This window comes from Oncorhynchus kisutch, linkage group LG14 (genome assembly GCF_002021735.2).
Source record: "Oncorhynchus kisutch isolate 150728-3 linkage group LG14, Okis_V2, whole genome shotgun sequence".
NCBI classification, from domain to species: domain Eukaryota; kingdom Metazoa; phylum Chordata; class Actinopteri; order Salmoniformes; family Salmonidae; genus Oncorhynchus; species Oncorhynchus kisutch.
In genome coordinates, this window is record NC_034187.2 from 59,964,635 (window position 1) to 59,987,694 (window position 23,060).

Here is a 23,060-nt window from a genome sequence, read left to right on the forward strand (position 1 = left end):
CAAACCTCTCGACCTGCGATGAAGACCATTTAAAAGGCTCCATGTAGCAGAGAACTGTCCCAATCTTTTGTGGAAAGGTCGACTTGGCCCTGACACTTTGTAAGTTGGAAGGGGTCACTGTAGACCTCTGGAACTTCAGCAACAACAATCTGAGAGAACACAAAAAGTTGTCGGACTGCCACGCTGAGGAATACGAGTTGATTGCCACCCATCTGACGGGGGCTGTCATCATGCAAATGGTGGATTGCATTATGGAGTATGGAAATTCACAGTTTTGCGAAACAGTAATTCCAACATTTTCAGGACAATGGGGCTCAACAAGGACGTGCAAACTTCTCATGATATGGGCACAGAGTGCTGTGAACATGACCAGCGTCAGCCTCTCAGGGCATAGAAACTGCCTGGCCAGTAATTCCAGACATATCCCCCCCCCGTTCAAACAATGAAACATTGACACATTCTTTTGTTTTTAGACAAAAACATATATGGAAACAAGGACTCTTAAAGTTGCAATATGTAACTTTTTGGGTGAGCTGACCAAGGTCACATAGCCATGTGAGTTATAGATCTGTCATTCGTGTTGAAAGCAACTCTAAAAAGTGGGATATATGTTCTATGTGCTCTATTCCTATGCTTCCCATTCTTAAGTTTCATTGTTGTTTCTTAAAGTAATCATCATCATTACAGTAGGACAACCACCAACACAGGTGAGCAGTGACCCATTTCAGCATTATTGGGATGACATTAGTTGTCTTTCATTACAGAAGGTTCCCTATGACATTATGCTTTTTAGAGCCTACCTGCTCTATGCATGAAACAGTCCAAAGACCCACACTTATTTCATCTGAGATGACCTGATGGGGAGTAAGAAAATTAAAATGGTATGATAAAGATTTAAGAAGTGTGAATACATGTAGATGTCATTCAAAGGCCTGTGGTCATCAATCCATCTTCAAAATTATTTTTTAACATTGAAAATGTAAGTGGATAGTGGGTATGTTAGTAGGGGTTGGCTTGCCGTGTGTGTTCCAAACCTTTTTGCGTACAGTTAGTGTTGGAATGACGGTCACTGGATCCGGGTTTGAGTAGAAGCTACGCCCTGAATTCTCTACAATATACAGTGCCTTCGAAAAGTATTCAGACACTCAGTATTTCACATGTTGTTAGGTTACAGCCTTATTCTAAAATGTATTAAATTGTTTGTTTTTTTCCCATATCAATATACACACAATAACCCATAATGAAAAAGCAAAAACATTTTTTATTAAAAAAACATTTTTTTTGCTAATTTATATACATTACAAACATTAAAACATGGAAATATCACATTTACATAAATATTCAGACCCTTTACTCAGTACTTTGTTGAAGAACCTTTGGCAGCGATTACAGCCTTGAGTCTTCTTGGGTATGACACTACAAGCTTGGCACACCTGTATTTGGGGAGCTTCTCCCATTCTTCTCTGCAGATCCTCTCAAACTCTGTCTGGTTGGATGGAGAGTGTTGCTGCACAGTTATTTTCAGGTCTCTCCAAAGATGTTCAATAGGGTTCGAGTCTGGGCTCTGGCTGGGCCACTCAAGGACATTCAGAGACTCGTCCCAAAGCCACTCCTGTGTTGTCTTGAATGTGTTCTTAGGGTCGTTGTCCTGTTGGAAGGTGAACCTTCGCCCCAGTATGAGGTCCTGAGCACTCTGGAGCAGGTTTTCATCAAAGATCTCTCTGTACATTGCTCTGTTCATCTTTCCCTCAATCCTGACTAGTCTCCTAGTCCCTGCTACTGAAAAACATCCCCACAGCATGATGCTGACACCACCATGCTTCACCGTAGAGATGGTGCCAGGTTCCCTCCAGACATGACACTTGGCATTCAGGCCAAAGAGTTCCATCTTGGTTTCATCAGAACAGAGAATCTTGTTTCTCATGGTCTGAGAGTCTGTAGGTGTCTATTGACAATCTCCAAGCGGGCTGTCAAAGGGAACTGCCAAAGGGGGCGGTGTTGCAATCTACTGCAAAGATAGCCTGCAGAGTTCTGTCCTACTATCCAGGTCTGTACCCAAACAATTTGAACTTCTACTTTTAAAAATCCACCTCTCTAAAAACAAGTCTCTCACCGTTGCCGCCTGCTATAGACCACCCTCTGCCCCCAGCTGTGCTCTGGACACCATATGTGAACTGATTGCCCCCCATCTATCTTCAGAGTTCGTGCTGCTAGGCGACCTAAACTGGAACATGCTTAACACCCCAGCCATCCTACAATCTAAACTTGATGCCCTCAATCTCACACAAATAATCAATGAACCTACCAGGTACCTCCCCAAAACCTTAAACACGGGCACCCTCATAGATATCATCCTAACCAACTTCCCCTCTAAATACACCTCTGCTGTCTTCAACCAAGATCTCAGCGATCACTGCCTCATTGCCTGCATCCGTAATGGGTCAGCGGTCAAACGACCTCCACTCATCACTGTAAAACGCTCCCTGAAACACTTCTGCGAGCAGGCCTTTCTAATCGACCTGGCCGGGGTATCCTGGAAGGATATTGATCTCATCCCGTCAGTAGAGGATGCCTGGATATTTTTTTTAAATGCCTTCCTAACCATCTTAAATAAACATGCCCCATTTAAGAAATTTAGAACCAGGAACAGATATAGCCCTTGGTTCTCCCCAGACCTGACTGCCCTTAACCAACACAAAAACATCCTATGGCGTTCTGCATTAGCATCGAACAGCCCCCGTGATATGCAGCTGTTCAGGGAAGCTAGAAATCATTATACACAGGCAGTTAGAAAAGCCAAGGCTAGCTTTTTCAAGCAGAAATTTGCTTCCTGCAACACTAACTCAAAAAAGTTCTGGGACACTGTAAAGTCCATGGAGAATAAGAACACCTCCTCCCAGCTGCCCACTGCACTGAAGATAGGAAACACTGTCACCACTGATAAATCCACCATAATTGAGAATTTCAATAAGCATTTTTCTACGGCTGGCCATGCTTTCCACCTGGCTACTCCTACCCCGGACAACAGCACTGCACCCCCAACAGCAACTCGCCCAAGCCTTCCCCATTTCTCCTTCTCCCAAATCCATTCAGCTGATGTTCTGAAAGAGCTGCAAAATCTGGACCCCTACAAATCAGCCGGGCTAGACAATCTGGACCCTTTCTTTCTAAAATTATCTGCCGAAATTGTTGCCACCCCTATTACTAGCCTGTTCAACCTCTCTTTCGTGTCGTCTGAGATTCCCAAAGATTGGAAAGCAGCTGCGGTCATCCCCCTCTTCAAAGGGGGGGACACTCTTGACCCAAACTGCTACAGACCTATATCTATCCTACCGTGCCTTTCTAAGGTCTTCGAAAGCCAAGTCAACAAACAGATTACCGACCATTTCGAATCTCACCATACCTTCTCTGCTATGCAATCCGGTTTCAGAGCTGGTCATGGGTGCACCTCAGCCACGCTCAAGGTCCTAAACGATATCTTAACCGCCATCGATAAGAAACATTACTGTGCAGCCGTATTCATTGATCTGGCCAAGGCTTTCGACTCTGTCAATCACCATATCCTCATCGGCAGACTCGACAGCCTTGGTTTCTCAAATGATTGCCTCGCCTGGTTCACCAACTACTTCTCTGATAGAGTTCAGTGTGTCAAATCGGAGGGTCTGCTGTCCGGACCTCTGGCAGTCTCTATGGGGGTGCCACAGGGTTCAATTCTTGGACCGACTCTCTTCTCTGTATACATCAATGAGGTCGCTCTTGCTGCTGGTGAGTCCCTGATCCACCTCTACGCAGACGACACCATTCTGTATACTTCCGGCCCTTCTTTGGACACTGTGTTAACAACCCTCCAGGCAAGCTTCAATGCCATACAACTCTCCTTCCGTGGCCTCCAATTGCTCTTAAATACAAGTAAAACTAAATGCATGCTCTTCAACCGATCGCTACCTGCACCTACCCGCCTGTCCAACATCACTACTCTGGACGGCTCTGACTTAGAATACGTGGACAACTACAAATACTTAGGTGTCTGGTTAGACTGTAAACTCTCCTTCCAGACCCATATCAAACATCTCCAATCCAAAGTTAAATCTAGAATTGGCTTCCTATTTCGCAACAAAGCATCCTTCACTCATGCTGCCAAACATACCCTTGTAAAACTGACCATCCTACCAATCCTCGACTTTGGCGATGTCATTTACAAAATAGCCTCCAATACCCTACTCAACAAATTGGATGCAGTCTATCACAGTGCAATCCGTTTTATCACCAAAGCCCCATATACTACCCACCATTGCGACCTGTACGCTCTCGTTGGCTGGCCCTCGCTTCATACTCGTCGCCAAACCCACTGGCTCCATGTCATCTACAAGACCCTGCTAGGTAAAGTCCCCCCTTATCTCAGCTCGCTGGTCACCATAGCATCTCCCACCTGTAGCACACGCTCCAGCAGGTATATCTCTCTAGTCACCCCCAAAACCAATTCTTTCTTTGGCCGCCTCTCCTTCCAGTTCTCTGCTGCCAATGACTGGAACGAACTACAAAAATCTCTGAAACTGGAAACACTTATCTCCCTCACTAGCTTTAAGCACCAACTGTCAGAGAAGCTCACAGATTACTGCACCTGTACATAGCCCACCTATAATTTAGCCCAAACAACTACCTCTTTCCCAACTGTATTTCATTTTAATTAATTTATTTATTTTGCTCCTTTGCACCCCATTATTTTTTATTTCTACTTTGCACATTCTTCCATTGCAAAACTACCATTCCAGTATTTTACTTGCTATATTGTATTTACTTTGCCATCATGGCCTTTTTTGCCTTTACCTCCCTTCTCACCTCATTTGCTCACATTGTATATAGACTTGTTTATACTGCATTATTGACTGTATGTTTGTTTTTACTCCATGTGTAACTCTGTGTCGTTTTATCTATCGAACTGCTTTGCTTTATCTTGGCCAGGTCGCAATTGTAAATGAGAACTTGTTCTCAACTTGCCTACCTGGTTAAATAAAGGTCAAATAATAAAAAATAAAAAATGTGCCTTTTACTGAGTAGTGGCTTCCATATGGCCACTATACCATAAAGACCTAATTAGTGGAGTGCTGCAGAGATGCTTGTCCATCTGGAAGGTTCTCCCATCTCCACAGAGGAACTCTAGAGCTCTGTCAGAGTGACCATCAGATTCTTGGTCACCTCCCTGACCAAGGCCCTTTTCCCCAGATTGCTCAGTTCTAGGAAGAGTCTTGATGCTTCCAAACTTCTTCCAATTAAGAATGATGGAGGCCACTGTGTTCTTGGGGACCTTCAATGCTGCAGAAATGTTTTGGTACCCTTCCCCAGATCTGTGCCTCGACACAGTCCTGTTTTAGAGCTCTATGGACAATTCCTTTGACCTCATGGCTTAGTTTTTACATGCACTGTCAACTGTGGGACGTTATGTTAGACAGGTGTGTTCCTTTCCAAACCATGCCCAATCAACTGAATTTACCACAGGTGGACTCCAATCAAGTTGAGGAAACATCTCAAGGATGATCAATGGAAACAGTATGATCCTGAGCTCAATTTCGAGTCTCAAAGCAAAGGGTCTGAATACTTATGTAAATAAGTATTCATTATAGGGGATTGTATGTAGATTGATAAGATTTTTTTTTTATTTAATCCATTTTAGAATAAGGCTGTAACATAACAAAATGTGGAAAAGGTCAAGGGGTCTGAATACTTTCCGAATGCACTGTATGCTGGCCCAAAGGTTCCATTGCCACAATAAAACTAAATTCGAGTTTGAGAATAGTTTGCCTCACTATGGCTTTGGAACTACTTCCACCTACTCAGTCTAATATTTCTCGGCTTAATCTGTGTTATGGAAACCTGCCCTTATCGTACCACCCTTTTACTTACATCTATTTTTTTTCTCCTGGTGCAATGTATCTACTGTTGCATATTGTTGTGTCTGTTTTTAAAATTGTACGGTTATTGTTTGCTTCTTGAGAGTTTAGGTTCCTTTTATTAACACTACATTTAACATGTGTTTTTTGGTAGATACATCTATAATTTGATTTATACGATCTACTTTTGTTTTTTATCTCTGTCAGTGTGACATCTAGTGGCCCTTTTGTGTACTTCAATTATCCATTGCTGTCTGATTATCTCTGCTCTGTGTGTGGCCTTGTCGGCCCACTATTTTTGTGGAGATACACTTGAAAACAAATGGTCAGAAGTGAACGCATTGAGTTTCACATTCTACAAGTTATCTTGGCTACTAGGCAGTATGTCTACAGTAGGAGCATACGCCTTAAAACAGAAACACTACCACTGCAGTGCTATAATATAATGAAATGTGTGTTAATATAATTCATGCATTACATTGGTCCAGAAATGATGAGAACACACACACGCACCGGGGTCTGGTTTTTCCCGCCTCATCATAAGCTCTCACCACTGACCACACACCCATCTTTTATGATCTACAAAAATAATTTTGGGGCAGATAGAATATCAGTTTTGCTTTTACTAGATTGTATTGAGAAGGGAGACCTGGTCAGTGATCCTCAACCTGCCATCCTCAGGCTTTGAGAATGCACGCCTACATTGTCCATAACTTTTATGTGTAAGTGCACCCGCTCATCTGTTTGTTGGTTGTGCCTGTAGGTTCGTAGCCCAGCTGACGTGACCCACGTGACCACACAGCGAGAAAGAGCAGTGACTCACTGGTCTGGACAGGAGGCTGTTTGTCAATGCAACATTTGATTGGTTCTCTCAAATTTTCGTTTTTTTCCTGGGTAGTTGAGACCTGTCGTAATGGCAGAGGGCGGCACTCAGGGGCTGTGTTTAACTCTGCCTGTGTGTTTGAGTGAGAGGGACACTTAGGAGAACCATCCAGTAAAAGCACAGTCCCCTTCATTATCAACACATTGTTTCAACAACATCAAAGCAGCCTTTCTGGACACTGAAGTCAGGAGGACTTTGAGATTGGATGTTAGCCAGACTAGTAGGTTCGAGCCTTTGGCTATGAATCTCTTTCACTCTACTCCGTAATCATACAAAGCTGCAGAAAACCTCTCACATTAGACCCCTTTGGAAAATGCCCAGTGAGACAGTGTAATGCCAATTTACTTAGGTTATATACTGAACAATAATAGAAACGCAACATGTATAAAGTGTTGGTCCCATGTTTCATGAGCTGAAATAAAAGTTCCCAGAAATGTTCCATATGCACAAAAAGCTTCTTTCTCTCAAATTATGTAAACACATTTGTTTACATCTCTGTTAGTGAGCATTTCCCATTTGCCAAGATAATCCATCCACCTGATAGGTGTGGCATATCAAGAAGTTAATTAAACAGCATGATCATTATCACAGGTGCACCTTGTGCTGGGGAAAATAAAAGGCCACTCTAAAATGTGCAGTTATGTCACACAACACAATGCCACACGTGTCTGAAGTTTTGAGGGAGCGTGCAATTGGCATGCTGACTCCAGGAATGTCCACCAGAGATGTTTCCAGATAATTTAATGTTTATTTCTCTACCATAAGCTGCCTCCAACGTCATTTTGGAGAATTTGGCAGTACGTCCAACCGGCCTCAGGACCGCAGACCATGTGTAACCACGCCAGCCCAGGACCTCCACATCCGGCTTCTTCACCTGTGGGATTGTCTGAGACCAGCCATCCGGATGGCTGATGAAACTGAGGAGTATTTCTGTCTGTAATAAAGCCCTTTTGAGGGGAAAAAGTCATGATTGGCTGCGCCTGGCTCCCCAGTGGGTGGGCCTGGCTCCCAAGTGGGTAGGCCTATGTGCCCCTGCTCAGTCATATGAAATCAATAGATTAGGGCGTAATTCATTTGTTTAAATTGACTCATTTGCTTATATGAACTGTAACTCAGTGAAATCGTTGCATGTTGCATTTATATTTTTGTTCAGTTTAATGTTTTGTGCATGGTTGCTAGTGGCCTACATGATTAATCTGCCTTTAATTCTTCGAGATAGGGGGCGCTCTTTTAATTTTGGGATAAAAAACGTTCCCGTTTTAAACAAGATATTTTGTCACGAAAAGATGCTCGACTATGCATGTAATTGACAGCTTTGGAAAGAAAAAACTCTGACGTTTCCAAAACTGCAAAGATATTATCTGTGAGTGCCCCAGAACTAATGCTACAGGCGAAACCAAGATGAAGTTTCATACAGGAAATGCCCCAGATTCTGAAGGCGCTGTGTTCCAATGTCTCCTTATAGGGCTGTGAATGCGCCAGGAATGAGCCTGCCCTTTCTGTCATTTCTCCAAGGTGTCTGCAGCATTGTGACGTATTTGTAGGCATATCATTGGAAGATTGACCATAAGAGACTACATTTACCAGGTGTCCGCCCGGTGTCCTGTGTCGAAATTATTGCGTAATCTCTAGGTCCATGCGCGTTCCATTTCTTCAAGAAGAGAAAGTCAACTGCCACGAAGGATTTATCATCGATAGATATGTGAAAAACACCTTGAGGATTGATTCTAAACATCGTTTGCCATGTTTCTGTCGATATTATGGAGTTAATTTGGAAAGAAGTTCGCGTTTTAATGACTTAATTTTTGTTTTTTTTTCTTACCCAAACGTGATGAAGAAAACGGAGCGATTTGTCAACACAAATAATCATTTTGTAAAAACTGAACATTTGCTATCTAACTGAGAGTCTCCTCATTGAAAACATCTGAAGTTCTTCAAAGGTAAATTATTTTATTTGAATGCTTTTCTGGTTTTTGTGAAAATGTTGCCTGCTGAATGATAACGCTAAATGCTACGCTAAATGCTACGCTAGCTATCAATACTGTTACACAAATGCTTGTTTTGCTATGGTTGAGAAGCATATTTTTGAAAATCTGAGATGACAGTGTTGTTAACAAAAGGCTAAGCTTGAGAGCTAGCATATTGATATCATTTCATTAGCGATTTTAATGAATAGTTAACGTTGTGTTATGCTAATGAGCTTGCGGATAGATTTACACAATCCTGGATGCAGGTTTTTTTCGTAGCTAAACGTGACGCAGAAAACGGAGCGATTTGTCCTAAACAAATAATCTTTCAGGAAAAACTGAACATTTGCTATCTAACTGAGAGTCTCCTCATTGAAAACATCCAAAGTTCTTCAAAGGTAAATTATTTTATTTGAATGCTTTTCTGGTTTTTGTGAAAATGTTGCCTGCTGAATGCTAACGCTAAATGCTACGCTAAATGCTACGCTAGCTATCAATACTGTTACACAAATGCTTGTTTTGCTATGGTTGAGAAGCATATTTTGAAAATCTGAGATGACAGTGTTGTTAACAAAAGGCTAAGCTTGAGAGCTAGCATATTGATTTCATTTCATTTGCTATTTTCATGAATAGTTAACGTTGCGTTATGGTAATGGGCTTGAGGCTGTAGTCACGATCCCGGATCCGGGATGGCTCCACGCAAGAAGGATAAGGAAAACCAGCTCCAAAGAACAAAGTTTGGGCCTCTGTAATGCCCAATTAATTTTAACTTTACAAGGCCAGTTCTGTTACTGAAGGGGATAGCACTTTACTGTACATACACTACAAGCAGTGAATATAAAGCGGTACGGTCCGGTATAGCATCCCGGCAAAATAAATAGTGAGGGTACTCTATACCTGTAAAACATGAGCCTATCACAATAATGAAAACAAAATGTAAAAAAAATTATGATTCTGCCTAAAAACATCGAAACTTCTCTCACCCAGTGGCATGAGGGCTATTTAGGTGAGTGCTGATGTCGCCCGGTGATAACCAGTGCCCACTTTACCAAATGCAGTATCGCAAAATATTTAGATTGTCCATGCCTAGCACACCTCTACAGGATGCTGTTGGAGATGTATTAATGAGAAGAGAGAGAGTGCAGGAGAATTCAACTAAAAAGGGAAGCGGGCAGACATCTGTTTTGGTGGTAGGGGGGGGGGGTACAATGACGGCCTACCCCGGACAATGCTGGGTCAATTGTGCTCCACCCAAGCACAGCCAGATGTGATACTGGCCGGTTCCCCTCTTTCCACTGGGATTCTCTGCCTCTAACCCTATTACAGGGGCTGAGTCACTGGCTTGCTGGGGCTCTCTCATGCCGTCCCTGGAGGGGGTGCGTCACCTGAGTGGGTTGATTCACTGTTGTGGTCATCCTGTCTGGGTTGGCGCCCCCCCCCTTGGGTTGTGCCGTGGCGGAGATCTTTGTGGGCTATACTCAGCCTTGTCTCAGGATGGTAAGTTGGTGGTTGAAGATATCCCTCTAGTGGTGTGGGGGCTGTGCTTTGGCAAAGTGGGAGGGGTTATATCCTTCCTGTTTGGCCCTCTCCGGGGGTGTCCTCGGATGGGGCCACAGTGTCTCCTGACCCCTCCTGTCTCAGCCTCCAGTATTTATGCTGCAGTAGTTTGTGTCGGGGGGCTGGGGTCAGTTTGTTATATCTGGAGTATTTCTCCTGTCCTATTCGGTGTCCTGTGTGAATCTAAGTGTGCGTTCTCTAATTCTCTCCTTCTCTCTTTCTTTCTCTCTCTCGGAGGACCTGAGCCCTAGGACCATGCCCCAGGACTACCTGACATGATGACTCCTTGCTGTCCCCAGTCCACCTGGCCATGCTGCTGTTCCAGTTTCAACTGACCTGAGCCCTAGGACCATGCCCCAGGACTACCTGACATGATGACTCCTTGCTGTCCCCAGTCCACCTGGCCATGCTGCTGCTCCAGTTTCAACTTCCACCTGACTGTGCTGCTGCTCCAGTTTCAACTGTTCTGCCTTATTATTATTCGACCATGCTGGTCATTTATGAACATTTGAACATCTTGGCCATGTTCTGTTATAATCTCCACCCGGCACAGCCAGAAGAGGACTGGCCACCCCACATAGCCTGGTTCCTCTCTAGGTTTCTTCCTAGGTATTGGCCTTTCTAGGGAGTTTTTCCTAGCCACCGTGCTTCTACACCTGCATTGCTTGCTGTTTGGGGTTTTAGGCTGGGTTTCTGTACAGCACTTTGAGATATCAGCTGATGTACGAAGGGCTATATAAATAAATTTGATTTGATACAGCCTGGATTCGAACCAGGGACTGTAGTGACACCTCTTGCACTGAGATGTAGTGCCTTAGACCGCTGCGCGACCCGGGAGCCCTACATAAAGCTCTCCCAACAGCAGAGCCCCAACAGCAGTCCCAACACCTTACCACTGCTACAGCTGTCTTACCACTGCTATCAGCGGAGCCTTATATGGCAGCGAAACAGTTCATTCAGCCTCATTTACTGCCTTTAAAAAAAACATAGCTGATATGGCTGACTTGCTTAAAAAAATGTGGTTTCTACTGACAATTGAGAAGTACAAACTATGGCATAAAGGGACGACAAGCGTATAAAAGGCAATCCGTAATCCGTAACACTTCGATCACACCGACAGTGTCATTGCATTTTAGTACACCAGAATTACATTAATTTCCAATGAAACACTGTTTGCCTTGCAGCATTGCGTTGTAGAGGCAGTTGCAGAGATTTCGGTGTGGGGGAACCCCCCCTTAGGTAAAGCTTCACATGTCCTTGAGTTTAGATTGCATAGAGCACGCTACTATACATGATACCTGTATTGAGTATGGAACCGCCATGATGCTTGTCGTCTTGCATCAGATAAAAATTTGGGATAAATGTCCGATAAAAATGTAGGACATTGCCCCTGTGCTGCGTTTTTGGGAATACGTTTGATCACTATTAACTACAGGCGTTTTTATCTCTCTGATTTTTATCTCTCTGGTCTAGCAGCAAATAGTGAATATATGTTATTTTATTTTACACCGGTCTCATCTCAACTACTCCATTGCTATGCAAGTTTTTTAAAAAGCATGAGTCATGCATGTCTTTCTTCCAGAGTGCCGCAGCACACACGCGCACACATGCACACGCAGTTCGGTGCAGCAGCGCATCCCGCGCCTCACTGCAGTGAAAAACGTCCCATCCACCTACAGCACACACGCATTGCGTCTCCGCTAGTTTTTTTTTTTATAGCTCCCATCAACACCAACGCGTTAGGAGTAGCTGAACGCGCCTTATCGACATTATAAATCAGAAAATAAATAAAGGAATAACTTTGTTGTTCGAACCAGAGGAGGTAAGACAGAATACACACTTTAATGCGGCATGCTTTGTGAGATGGTCTAACTGGGACATGACGTAGCACGTTCCTGTCTTATGTAGCCCAAATTAGCAGGTGTATGGTTAAATTTACAATATCCTACCCGTATTTATCTAATTTGACGACCACAGAACATTGCAGATATTTATCGGTTTTCTGACTAAAGCTTTATCTTCGATATTTGTGAAGAAGATCATCTATAGTATGGTGATGAGCTCGTCCTCACATGGGTTAAAGTTGTGTGATGATGGCGCAGTACAGGGTTTGGAGAATTGCCAAAATCGACTGCGGTCCTGATGTTGCTCTTTTGTCACCGGCGGCAGACGTCTCAATTTACCTCCCTCTGAAATATTTTGAAGTTAATTGGAATGCAAACATGATATTGCTTTATGTTAACGAAGAGTTCTTGATCATTTACGTCACATATTTGTTATTTTTTAAATGTAATTGAGAGCCTGCATGTTCAAGATCACAATGACCTGTAATTGCCTGTTGTTCCCAGAGTTCATAATAACCTTTGTCAAGACAAATTGCAGGTTTTGCCCACTAATGCATTTGCATATTTGTTCAATCCAAATATGGCGTGTTTACAACCAATGTCAATGAAGTATCCCAAATTCCTCATATTATCCTGCAAAACGATTTCCTGCAGTTACATTTTCGCTCTCTTTATTATTGCTGGGCTCCTCAAAAAACATACATTTGCCCCTCCTCATAACCCTTTTCATCATTGTATACTCCTCCAGTAATTTACTGCAGCTTTCATTCATTGCCTTGTCCAATCATTTTCTCAGTTCATTACTGTTTATCTATGCCATTTTGTGTAGCTTTTCTGCATCTAAAGCCTTGTCAGCCTCGACAACATGGGTCTCAAAAGCCAGGACCCCCTGCCTCCCACGAGCAATCTCACCTCAGGACAAGTGGGCTCCTTCCAGAAGTTGGAGCCTAAAACCTTGGGGGTGAGTGACGTCTTCACACAGGCATTTAAAAAAAAAAAAATAACGTTATTTAACTAGGCAAGTCAGTTGAGAACAAATTATTATTTACAATAATGACAATAAAGCCCTCCTGTGGGGATGGGGGCTGGGAATAAAAATATAGGACAAAACACACATCAGGACAAGAGAGACGACACAATACTACATAAAAACTACACTAAGATAGCATGGCAGCAACACATGAAAACACAGCATGGTAGCAACACAACATAACAACGACATGGTAGCAACACAACATAGTAACCGCACAAAACAGGGTACAAACATTGTTGAGACAGACAACAGCAGCTCAGGATGAGGGCTGCAGTAGAGGGTTTTATAAATAAGCAACAACCAGTGGGTCTTGCAACGGGTATACAGAGATGACCAGTTTACAGAGGAGTATAGAGTGCAGTGGTGTGTCCTATAAGGACAATAGGTGGCCGAATGGTAAAGAACACATAATGTCCTTTTAATGGTACTGATGAGAGTTCTTAATGTATTGTCTCAGGCCATCCAGATCATCATCGGGTGTCTTGTCCTCTGCCTGAGCGCCTCTGTGTTGCAGCTCCACGAGATCCACTTCACTGGTGATGTCGCTGTCCTTTTGATTGTTGTCTTACAGGTGAGTGAGCCATTGCTGACCCCAACCAAAGATCTACAATTAGATGTCCCTACCCCCAATCCTAATCTTAACCATTAGGGCAATAAAATCAATCCCAGCCCTATATCAATTAGTAAGGGCAATTTCTACCTACTCCAGATGACATGTACCAGTCAGAATTTACTGGCCAAGTATCAACTATTACAACAGCGCCCTCTACATTGGCAGTGTGTCTTTAGGCCAGATCGGGCCAACCCTCCTCCTGGAGAGCTACCCTCCTGCAGGCTTTCGCTCCAACCCTGATCCAGCACACATGAATAGGCTTATAGCCCTACAATGGCAATTTTCTAGAATAGATCATTTATTTTGTTGAATCAGTTATTTTAATCTCTGTATAGGTGTGTAATCTGACCTGTGAGTCATGTGTCTTATTCTGTTATGGGTATACTCCCACAGCTCATCCTGTCTGGGTCGGTCCTTGTCCACGCGGGCAAGAAGCCTTCTCTCTTTTGGGTGGGTATAATGCAATTGGAGCGCATTCAGCTAGTTACATTTTTTTGCTGCATTTTTCAACAGTATGTACCGAACAACACATTATCCCGAAATGCTGCACACCATTCTTGGAGGTATGTTTACTCCTGTTGTGGCAGAGTGTGACCACTGATATTTGTGAGTGATGTAGGCAATTTATAAGAAATCACACAAACCCCAAAAAACTAACTTTCAATGTATAATATTTTCTGTCAATCTGGGCGTATTCAGTGTAGTGGTGTACTCTCTCCCCAGGTGAAATGTACCCTGGTGCTGCACTTGATTAGTGCTGCCTTCTCCACGGCTGCTCTGGGCCTGATGTCCAAACACCTGCCCTACCGCCAGGACTCCTACCACTGTGAACACTGCCGGAGACTGGAGCTGCATGCCGTGGTAACCAGTCATTCTAACAGTATACCTTGAATTATTACATCAATTTGCATATAAACAATTATTACATACAATACCGTTTAAAGGTTTGGGGTCACTTAGAAATGTCCTTGTTTTTGAAAGAAAAGCACATTTTTCGTCCATTAAAATAACATAAAATTGATCGGAAATACAGTGTAGACATTGTTAATGTTGTAAATGACTATTGTAGCTGGAAATGTATGATTTTTAATGGAATATCAACATAGGCTTACAGAGGCCCATTATCAGCAACCATCACTCCTGTGTTCCAATGGCATGTTGTGTCAGCTAATCCAAGTTTTATCATATTTAAAGGCTAATTGATCATTAGAAAACCATTTTGTAATTATATTAGCACAGCTAAAAACTGTTCTGGTTAAAGAAGCAATAAAACTGGTCTTCTTGAGACTAGTTGAGTATCTGGAGCATCAGCATTTGTGGGCTCGATTACAGGCTCAAAATGGACAGAAACAAAGACCTTTCTTCTGAAACTCATCAGTCTATTTGTTTTCTGAGAAATGAAGGCTATTCCATACAAGAAATTGCCAAGAAACTGAAGATCTAACACAACGCTGTGTACTTCTCCCTTCACAGAACAGTGCAAACTGGCCCTAACCAGAATAGAAAGAGGAGTGATTAACTTGGATTAGCTAACACAACGTGGCATTGGAACACAGGAGTGATGGTTGCTGATTATGGGCCTCTGTAAGCCTATGTAGATATTCCATAAAAAAATCAGCCGTTTTCAGCTACAATAGACATTTACAACATTAACCATGTCTACACTGTATTTCCGATCAATTTTATGTTATCTTAATGGACAAAAAAAATGAGCTTTTCTTTCAATAACAAGAACATTTTTAATTGACCCCAAACTTTTTACATACATTTGCAAATTGAATAACATTATTTAAAAAAGCGTCTAAAAGAATTGCATAATTTTAGGAAGAAACAATGAAGTGCAGGCTGAATTTTGATGTAGTCATCATTGTTTAGTCAACCTTCTCGGTCATCTTGATTGAGTAGCTGACCATGTCACACATTCTCCCCCTTGAGAGTTCATGTGGTCAAAAGACATACAATCAGAGTCACAATGTAAAATTCCCCAACTCATTTGCTGAATTTCATATAATTTTAAGCTAGTTCTTTAATTTATTCTGACAAATGTTTTGAAAGATCGTTACCGTTGTTGTTTGAATACATTTGTATCAGTTGCTGATATGCATTTTCTGAAACAATGTTTGCTCAGGACTAGGGTTGCAGAATTCCTGGAACTTTAATAAATTCCCTGGTTTTTCAGACACCTGGTTGGAGGATTCCGGATATCCTGCCTGTTCCCTCCTGATTCTGGGATCCTCCAACCGGGATTTCAGAAAAAACATTTCAATTTTTATAGAGAGCAAAAGGGTTGTTGCATCCAACAATAGCCTATACAAAAAAATCTATTGTGTCTTTCGTGGAAGTATTAGTGTAATGTCTTCACTTCACAGTATTCTGACATGAGATCAGCATGCTTAACTTAAATGAGCAAAGATTAATGCGTAAATCTGTGTTGCGCACACTTATCTGCTCAAGATATTATACACTGTTAAAAACATTAAGAACATTAAGGTTTTTCCATGACAGACTGACCAGGTGAATCCAGGTGAAAGCTATAATCCCTCATTGATGTCACCTTTTTAAATCTACAAGGTGTCAAAAGCGTTCCACATGAATGCTGGCCCATGTTGACTCCAATTCTTCCCACAGTTGTGTCAAGTTGGCTGGCTGTCCTTTTCGGTGTTTGACCCTTCTTGATACACATGGGAAACTGTTGAGCATTAAATACCTAGCAGCTTTGCAGTTCTTGACACAACCTGGTGCACCTGGCACCTACTACCATACCACGTTCAAAGGCACTTAAATCTTTGTTGTTCTGAGGGCAAAGGGGGTGGGGGGGTGCAAGTCAATATTAGGAAGCTGTTCCTAATGTTTGGTATAGTCAGTGTATATTTTCCTTTGCCATGTGCTGCTAGTTAAAAGCAACGTGTGGCCTATATACAGTACATCTGATTAAAGCAAAGTTTTCTGTAAAATAAGCATTAAAAACATTAGTTGATTAATTGGTTCAGCACAGCACCCAGCTTCAAACCATACAGTAATGACGGAGAGGATCAGTTACATGGTTTTCAAGAGTGTTTCATCTACACAAATATTTTTTTGTTTTGAGTTAGGCACTCCAATCTCCACCAAGGAATACTGGCAGACATGCATACCTTTATTTCGGCCACCAAGTGGATTTGTTTAATGGCCTATATTTCAACATTGCTCCCATTACACATGATTTATGACCACTTTTTCAAAACATATGAATATACAAAAAAAAACATCCCACAACAACTTTAAATGTGTCAATTAAGTGTGCAGGCTTTTCTTTTTCTGCCACATCACATATTAGTAGTAGATATCAGTACCACCACAAAAATACTTTCATTATTGTCATTATTGTTTAAAGAAAACAGCAAATTAAAGCAATCATTGATGAAAAATGTAATAAGTGTTTTAGGGTTTGGTATTACCCAGAATGATTAAAAACGACCTTTTAAAAAATTCAGCAAAGGAGTTTTGGATTTTGATTATTGTGGCAAGGCTTTGACCAATTTTAACAACATTGTTCTAAACTGTAAAAAGGCTGCAATGGAACAATTTGCCCTAAACTATTTATGGTGGGAGCTATGTCAAAATGGGGTCATGCATCAAAGTCTTTGACCCACTTTATTCTGTGTCTGCATAGGAGGTAACATGCACACATATTCTACTATGCTAACACAACTGCTCAAACTTAGTCCTCATATAGAACAGTACGAAACCTGTGTGGGATCTAGAATTGAATGTAAATGACATTTCTATTTTTGATGACACTATTAAGGTTTTAATTGATGATACAGCCAATCATCTATTGTATTTTTCCATATTTTTAAGTAAAAAATATGTAAGAACAAATGAAGAGTTTCTGTTTATAGAATAGAAACACACCATATGAGTATCTTATCTAGGTTAATGTAGTTTCAAGGGAAAAAGTGTAATTGTTCTTCAAAAAACATCTTTCTTTGTGTTTACTGTTTACTGCAGCAACATTGTTTCAGGAAATGCACTGGGCTGATCGAAATGAAATGTAAAGTAAGTAGTTGACCACTATTGTAGATATGTTCTGGTCAATGCTAACACTTGGTAGGTTGCAGTATTTCTGCCTTGTTCGTATAGTTGCTATAACAAAGCATTACCCGAAAAGGTATTGCAGCAAAAGTTTTAAATAACATCTTACCCAATCGTAAGTTTAGATAGGTATTAGTTGTTATACATTTTATTCACTGTCATGTGGTTGATTTTATGGCTATTCAAAAGGCCTAGTTTGACATCTGTTTGTATTATCTTGCTAAATTAATAAGATCTGACATTATAGTTTGCTTTTTGGACAATGTGTTTTATCCTGCAATTGCATTCATTTGATGCTGTATGGAATTTATTGATGCTACTGTAATATCAAGCATTTTTCTCTGGACCACAATACCACTGTCCATCCCGCATGCCTTTCTTCACCTGTCTCTCTCCCGCATGGATGGTTTCTTATAGCTCCTGATTGACGGCATCATAGGTACTCTGGTTATCTTCCTTATTCTGGAGCTGCTCATCTGCATCACAGCCATGCTGTTTGGCCTCAGTGTGCTGGCCTCAAGTGGTGGAATGCAGGTGAACCCACATATAACAGAACACATGGGAAAGGGCATTCTTAAATGCTCCAAGCACCATTTTAGAAATGTTTGCCTTTCCTGCGCTTCTCAGTATTTGGTATTCAGACTTACTTTACGCAGGTGCGCAACAAGCTCTTTGAGAGTGGCTCCCTTATGCGCACTGAATACATTTAATTAAACTGCTGAAAACCCTCCCACTTGCTGGCCAACTGAAACCACTCAATGTGGTTTTCAGTTATCTAAAGCCATCCCTTTAAATACGGTGCACCTTTAATTGAAATTTTCTTGACAGTCACTATAATATATTGAGAGAACGGGTTCAGAATATTAGGGATCAATGAAAGAAAGCCATACAATTATAGGCCTATGCATATCTCAGTTTTAGCACCAATTGGTAAATTGAAAAAGTATCCGATCTGTACATTATTAAGGGTTAGGAACATATTTAGGGATCTACCTACTTAAAAAAAAAAAAAAGATTTGGAGAGCCTTTACTGACAAAATATATTGGGCAATACAAAATACAGTGGTTTGATTATCCTGAAAGTTGCCATTCAGTTGTTCAATCCATTAAATATTGGAAGAGGAGAAAACTATAACAATAAGGGTACTCATCCCTTGCGGGCACAAAACGTGTACGTTGCGGGCACTGGTCAGAATACATGTGGAGAGAAGTCGGATCTGAATTCCCCCATATGTGCATAAATAATTGCCACCTTCTTAAGGACTTTGTTGTATGGGAAGTTTTAAGACATTTTACTTCAAAGTTTGTGAGTTCTTTCAGTGCAAATTGTGCCTTTTTTAAGAAAACAAAAATGATACCCTTCATGTATTAAAAAAAATGGCAGGGTGAACCCTCTATTACATATAGATACTGAACATCACAAGTTTATGTCTTGTTCTCCCTTTAACTTCCTCTTTCTTGCTCTCTCTCTAGTCATCCAGTGGATCTCAGCGCCCAGCCTACCCCCAGACTCGCCCCCCGGCAGGTCCCCCTGCTGTGCAGGCTGCAGCATCTCAGGTAGGGCCTAGTTGGCCGGAGGGGTTAGCCTACCATATAGTGCCAGCCTAAAATGGCTTATCCATTTAGCACTGTTGGCTACCATTTACTGTGCATCTCTTGAGGTTTGATTACCTTGATGTGTTCGAGTAATAGATTCTTCTAATGTCAAACATTACATGTCAATATAATAACTGTCTCTTTCTCAGTCTTTCTCTCTCCGCCTCTCTCCTTAAGCAGGTGGCCGTTGTTGTCACTGAACCTGATTCCGACCAGGTAGAGGAGGTCTCCACTCCCCCCACTGACCCACAGGTGGAGCCCATCGAGGCGGCTGAGCCCTAAACCAAACCTCCTTCATCCTCCACTCCAGCCACTTGGGCCGGATTATATGCGCAACAGTGTTGGTCTTAATCTGAATTCCAAATCGAGCCCTAGACAGTTCTGTAGATCTGAAACGATTAGATAGGTGGTGGAAATTCCACCCAGCCTACCTAAAGGCAAGGTGAAGCATTTGGCCTACATACTGTTCAAACCTTTCATATCCTTTCAGATCTACAGTAATGCCAAGGGGTATAGGGGCTAGGGGTTCATTGGGAATTCAGCTTTCTAAGGAGATGGTGTGGTGACTGGCAGGGCAAATTCTCATGAATGACATATAACTGTTTTGCCGTAAATGAAGGCACTCAAACCTGTATTGCCTCAGTAATTATTAAGCTATATAAAATGGGAAGAAAATGTCAATTGTTACCAATGTTATTCATTTTGAGGATGTTTGCAAAGCTACGAGACTGATTATAAGTATTATCATGGATGCAGAAAGTGAAGGATGAACATATAGGACAGGGGTTCTACATCTCTGATCCTGAGGAGGGTATGCAGGCTTTTGTTCTAGCCCAACACTAACACAGCAGTTTCAAATAACCACTAATCAAGGTCTTAGTTTCTAACACTGTCACTGCATGGATTGGAGGATTCTAGGGACTAACTGAAGCTAATGTAAAATTGTATGTAGGTATACTTCCATTGCTTCTTTTGTTGTTTTTTGGTGGCATCACACTTTTTGAGACCAAATAATACACGCTTTTATCACTACCGTGTCATAATACTGTATAGTGATGTATTCATGATGCTTTACATAATATAATTCTGTTCATTGTTTTTAGTCTAGTTTTGCACATTCATGTATTTTAAAGTGAATGATATCACAGCTCGAATCACTTACCAAGCTAACCAACCAATGCTGGCAATGTATTGTCTAGCTCATTGAGAGGATTGTATCATGTTAGAATATAGAATAGTTGTAGATGAACACTGATGAACACATTAGAAAAAAGCAAGCAAATACATGCCACATCAACACACAGAATACGTAATTGATCCCTACCATAGCCTAACCTTTTCCGTGTGTGTTATGATTCCATCATAAGAAACCTGACTTGTATGGCATTTGTTTGAATATCTACTTTCTTTATTTTTATTTTTTTTATTTTTTATTTTATTGAACAATTTGCTCTAGCAAAGCAAAATAGTCTCTTGCGTATGCTCTAATATTCTAGACATACTAAAATACTCAAACAGTAAGAATATTCTGGACTGCCCTAAAAAAATAATAAAATGCATGTCCATTTGACATTTTAACCAAAAGCTAACTGACATTGTAGTACTCGTTTTTGTGTCATTCCAGCCCATGTTGACCACTGAACTAACTTTTGCAGTTCTTCCTTTTGCGACATTACAGCACTTGTCGACCACCCTCCACCTGTTTTCATTGTGAAGAAAAGTCACTGCTGTTACTGTAATATTTGTGCATGGTCCACTGATGCCTTGTCCTCACAAGAGGGCAGCATTGGTGAATGCGTTGATGTTCTAAAGGTCTGGTTTGCTGTTTATTTACAATGTGTTTGACTGTGCTATTGATATGGGTATTTCTGTTAACATGCAATAAAGTAAGTCTTTCAGAGCCAACTTTTTATTTAGTTATATCATTTTTTTCAGAGGGGGGGGGGGTTATAGGTACTAAAACAATCAAAGAAATACATACAAAAATAACCCAAACCCATTCCCCCCCTCAGTCCCCATCTGTCCGCCCACACCTTCCCTCCCCACCAAGAAACCATGAATGAAACTTTAAAATGGTTAATTATCCAGCAAGCCAGTTTCTTTGGATCATATGCAGTAGACACTGGTACTGTTTACTACAGTGCTTTCAGAAACTATTCCTACCCCTTGACTTAATCCAAATTTTGTGTTATAGCCTGAATTACAAAAAAAGAACACACATATTACCCCATTTCTTTTCTGTATTGAAAATAAAATACAGAAATATATAATTTACATAAGTATTCACACCCCTAAGTCAATACTTTATAGAACCACCTTTGGCGGCGATTACAGCTGTGAGTCTAAGAGCTTAACACACCTGGATTGTGCAACATTTGCCTTTTATTCTTTTCAAAATCCTTCAAGCTCTGTCAGATTGGTTATTGATCTTTGCTAGACAAGCATTTTTAGTTCTTGCCATAGATTCTCAAGTAGATTTAAGTCAAAACTAACTTGGCCACTCAGGAACATTCACTTGTCTTCTTGGTAAGCAACTCCAGTGTAGATTTGGCCTTGTGTTTCAGGTTATTGTCCTACTGAAAGGTGAATTCATTTCCCAGTGTGGTGGAAAGCAGACTGAACCAGGTTTTGCTGTAGAATTTTGCCTGTGCTTAGCTCCATTCCGTTTATTTTTTATCCTGAAAAAATCCCCAGTCCTTAATGATTACAAACATACCCATAACATGATGCAGTCACCACTATGCTTGAAAATATGGAGTGGTCCTCAGCAATGTGTTGTATTGATTTGACCACAAACATAATAATTTGATTCTGTACAGGCTTCCTTCTTTTCACTCTGTCAATTAGGTTAGTATTGTGGAGTAACTACAATGTTGTTGATCCATCCCTCAGTTTTCTCTTGTCACAGCCGTTAAACTCTAACTGTTTTATAGTCACCATTGGCCTCAAAGTGAAATTCCTGTGTAGTTTACCTCCTCTCCGGCAACTGAGTTAAGGACACCTGTATCTTTGTAGTGACTGAGTGTATTGATACACCATCCAAAGTGTAATTAAAAACTTCACCATACTCAAAGGGATATTTAATGTCTGCATTTTTAAAATAATTGTATTTATTTAGAATCTGTGTTTGAAATGCACTGCTTGACTGAGGGACTTTACAAATAATTGCATGTGTGGGGTACAGAGATGAGTTAGTCATTCAAAAATCTGGTCAAACACTATTGTTACACACAGAGTGAGTCCAAGCAACAAAGGTGTTGAATAGTTATTGACTGAAGCCATTTCAGCTTTTCATTTTTAATTAATTTGTACAAATGTTGAAAAACACAATTCCACTTTGACGTTATGGGATATCGTGTGTAGGCCAACGACCAAAAAATCTACATTTGTAACCCATTTTAAATTCCGGCTGTAACATAACAACGTGGAAAAAGTCAATGGGTGTGAATACTTTCCAAAGGCACTGTATGTTAATAGGGTCCTCCTCAACAATCCTTACATTTATATTGTAAATCCAGTGAGACTGTCATTCTGATTGTGTTGATTGTCAGTGTTTTTGAAAAACCACGTTCAATACCAAAGGATACAGGAAATTTAATTTAATT

General features: G+C 41.2%; 1 protein-coding gene across 6 annotated transcripts; it reads left to right on the top strand.

Moving 5' to 3' along the window:
* The first annotated feature begins 11,505 nt into the window (after window positions 1–11,505).
* LOC109903562 (uncharacterized) lies at window positions 11,506–21,360 on the top strand. Of its 6 annotated transcripts, none has more exons than XM_031788678.1 (9): window positions 11,894–12,117; window positions 12,969–13,100; window positions 13,630–13,743; window positions 14,179–14,235; window positions 14,509–14,646; window positions 17,776–17,823; window positions 18,277–18,393; window positions 19,333–19,416; window positions 19,605–21,360. In XM_031788678.1, the coding sequence occupies exons 2-9, from the start codon at window positions 13,005–13,007 to the stop codon at window positions 19,629–19,631; spliced, it is 681 nt and encodes a 226-aa protein (XP_031644538.1). In that variant the 5' UTR covers window positions 11,894–12,117; window positions 12,969–13,004; the 3' UTR covers window positions 19,632–21,360. The 6 variants fall into 6 exon arrangements, with proteins under 6 accessions (XP_020355936.1, XP_031644538.1, XP_020355934.1 ...); XM_020500345.2 differs by having other exon boundaries at window positions 19,636–21,360; XM_020500344.2 differs by having other exon boundaries at window positions 11,908–12,117; window positions 19,633–21,360.
* The last annotated feature ends 1,700 nt before the right edge of the window (window positions 21,361–23,060 follow it).

Excerpts from the sequence above, each read along its gene's own strand:
- LOC109903562 (XM_020500344.2), top strand. The coding sequence starts at position 13,005 with ATGGGTCTCAAAAGCCAGGACCCCCTGCCTCCCACGAGCAATCTCACC. Across the intron at positions 13,101-13,629 it reads TGGAGCCTAAAACCTTGGGG|GCCATCCAGATCATCATCGG; the intron begins GTGAGTGACGTC and ends GTATTGTCTCAG. Across the intron at positions 13,744-14,178 it reads TTTTGATTGTTGTCTTACAG|CTCATCCTGTCTGGGTCGGT; the intron begins GTGAGTGAGCCA and ends ATACTCCCACAG.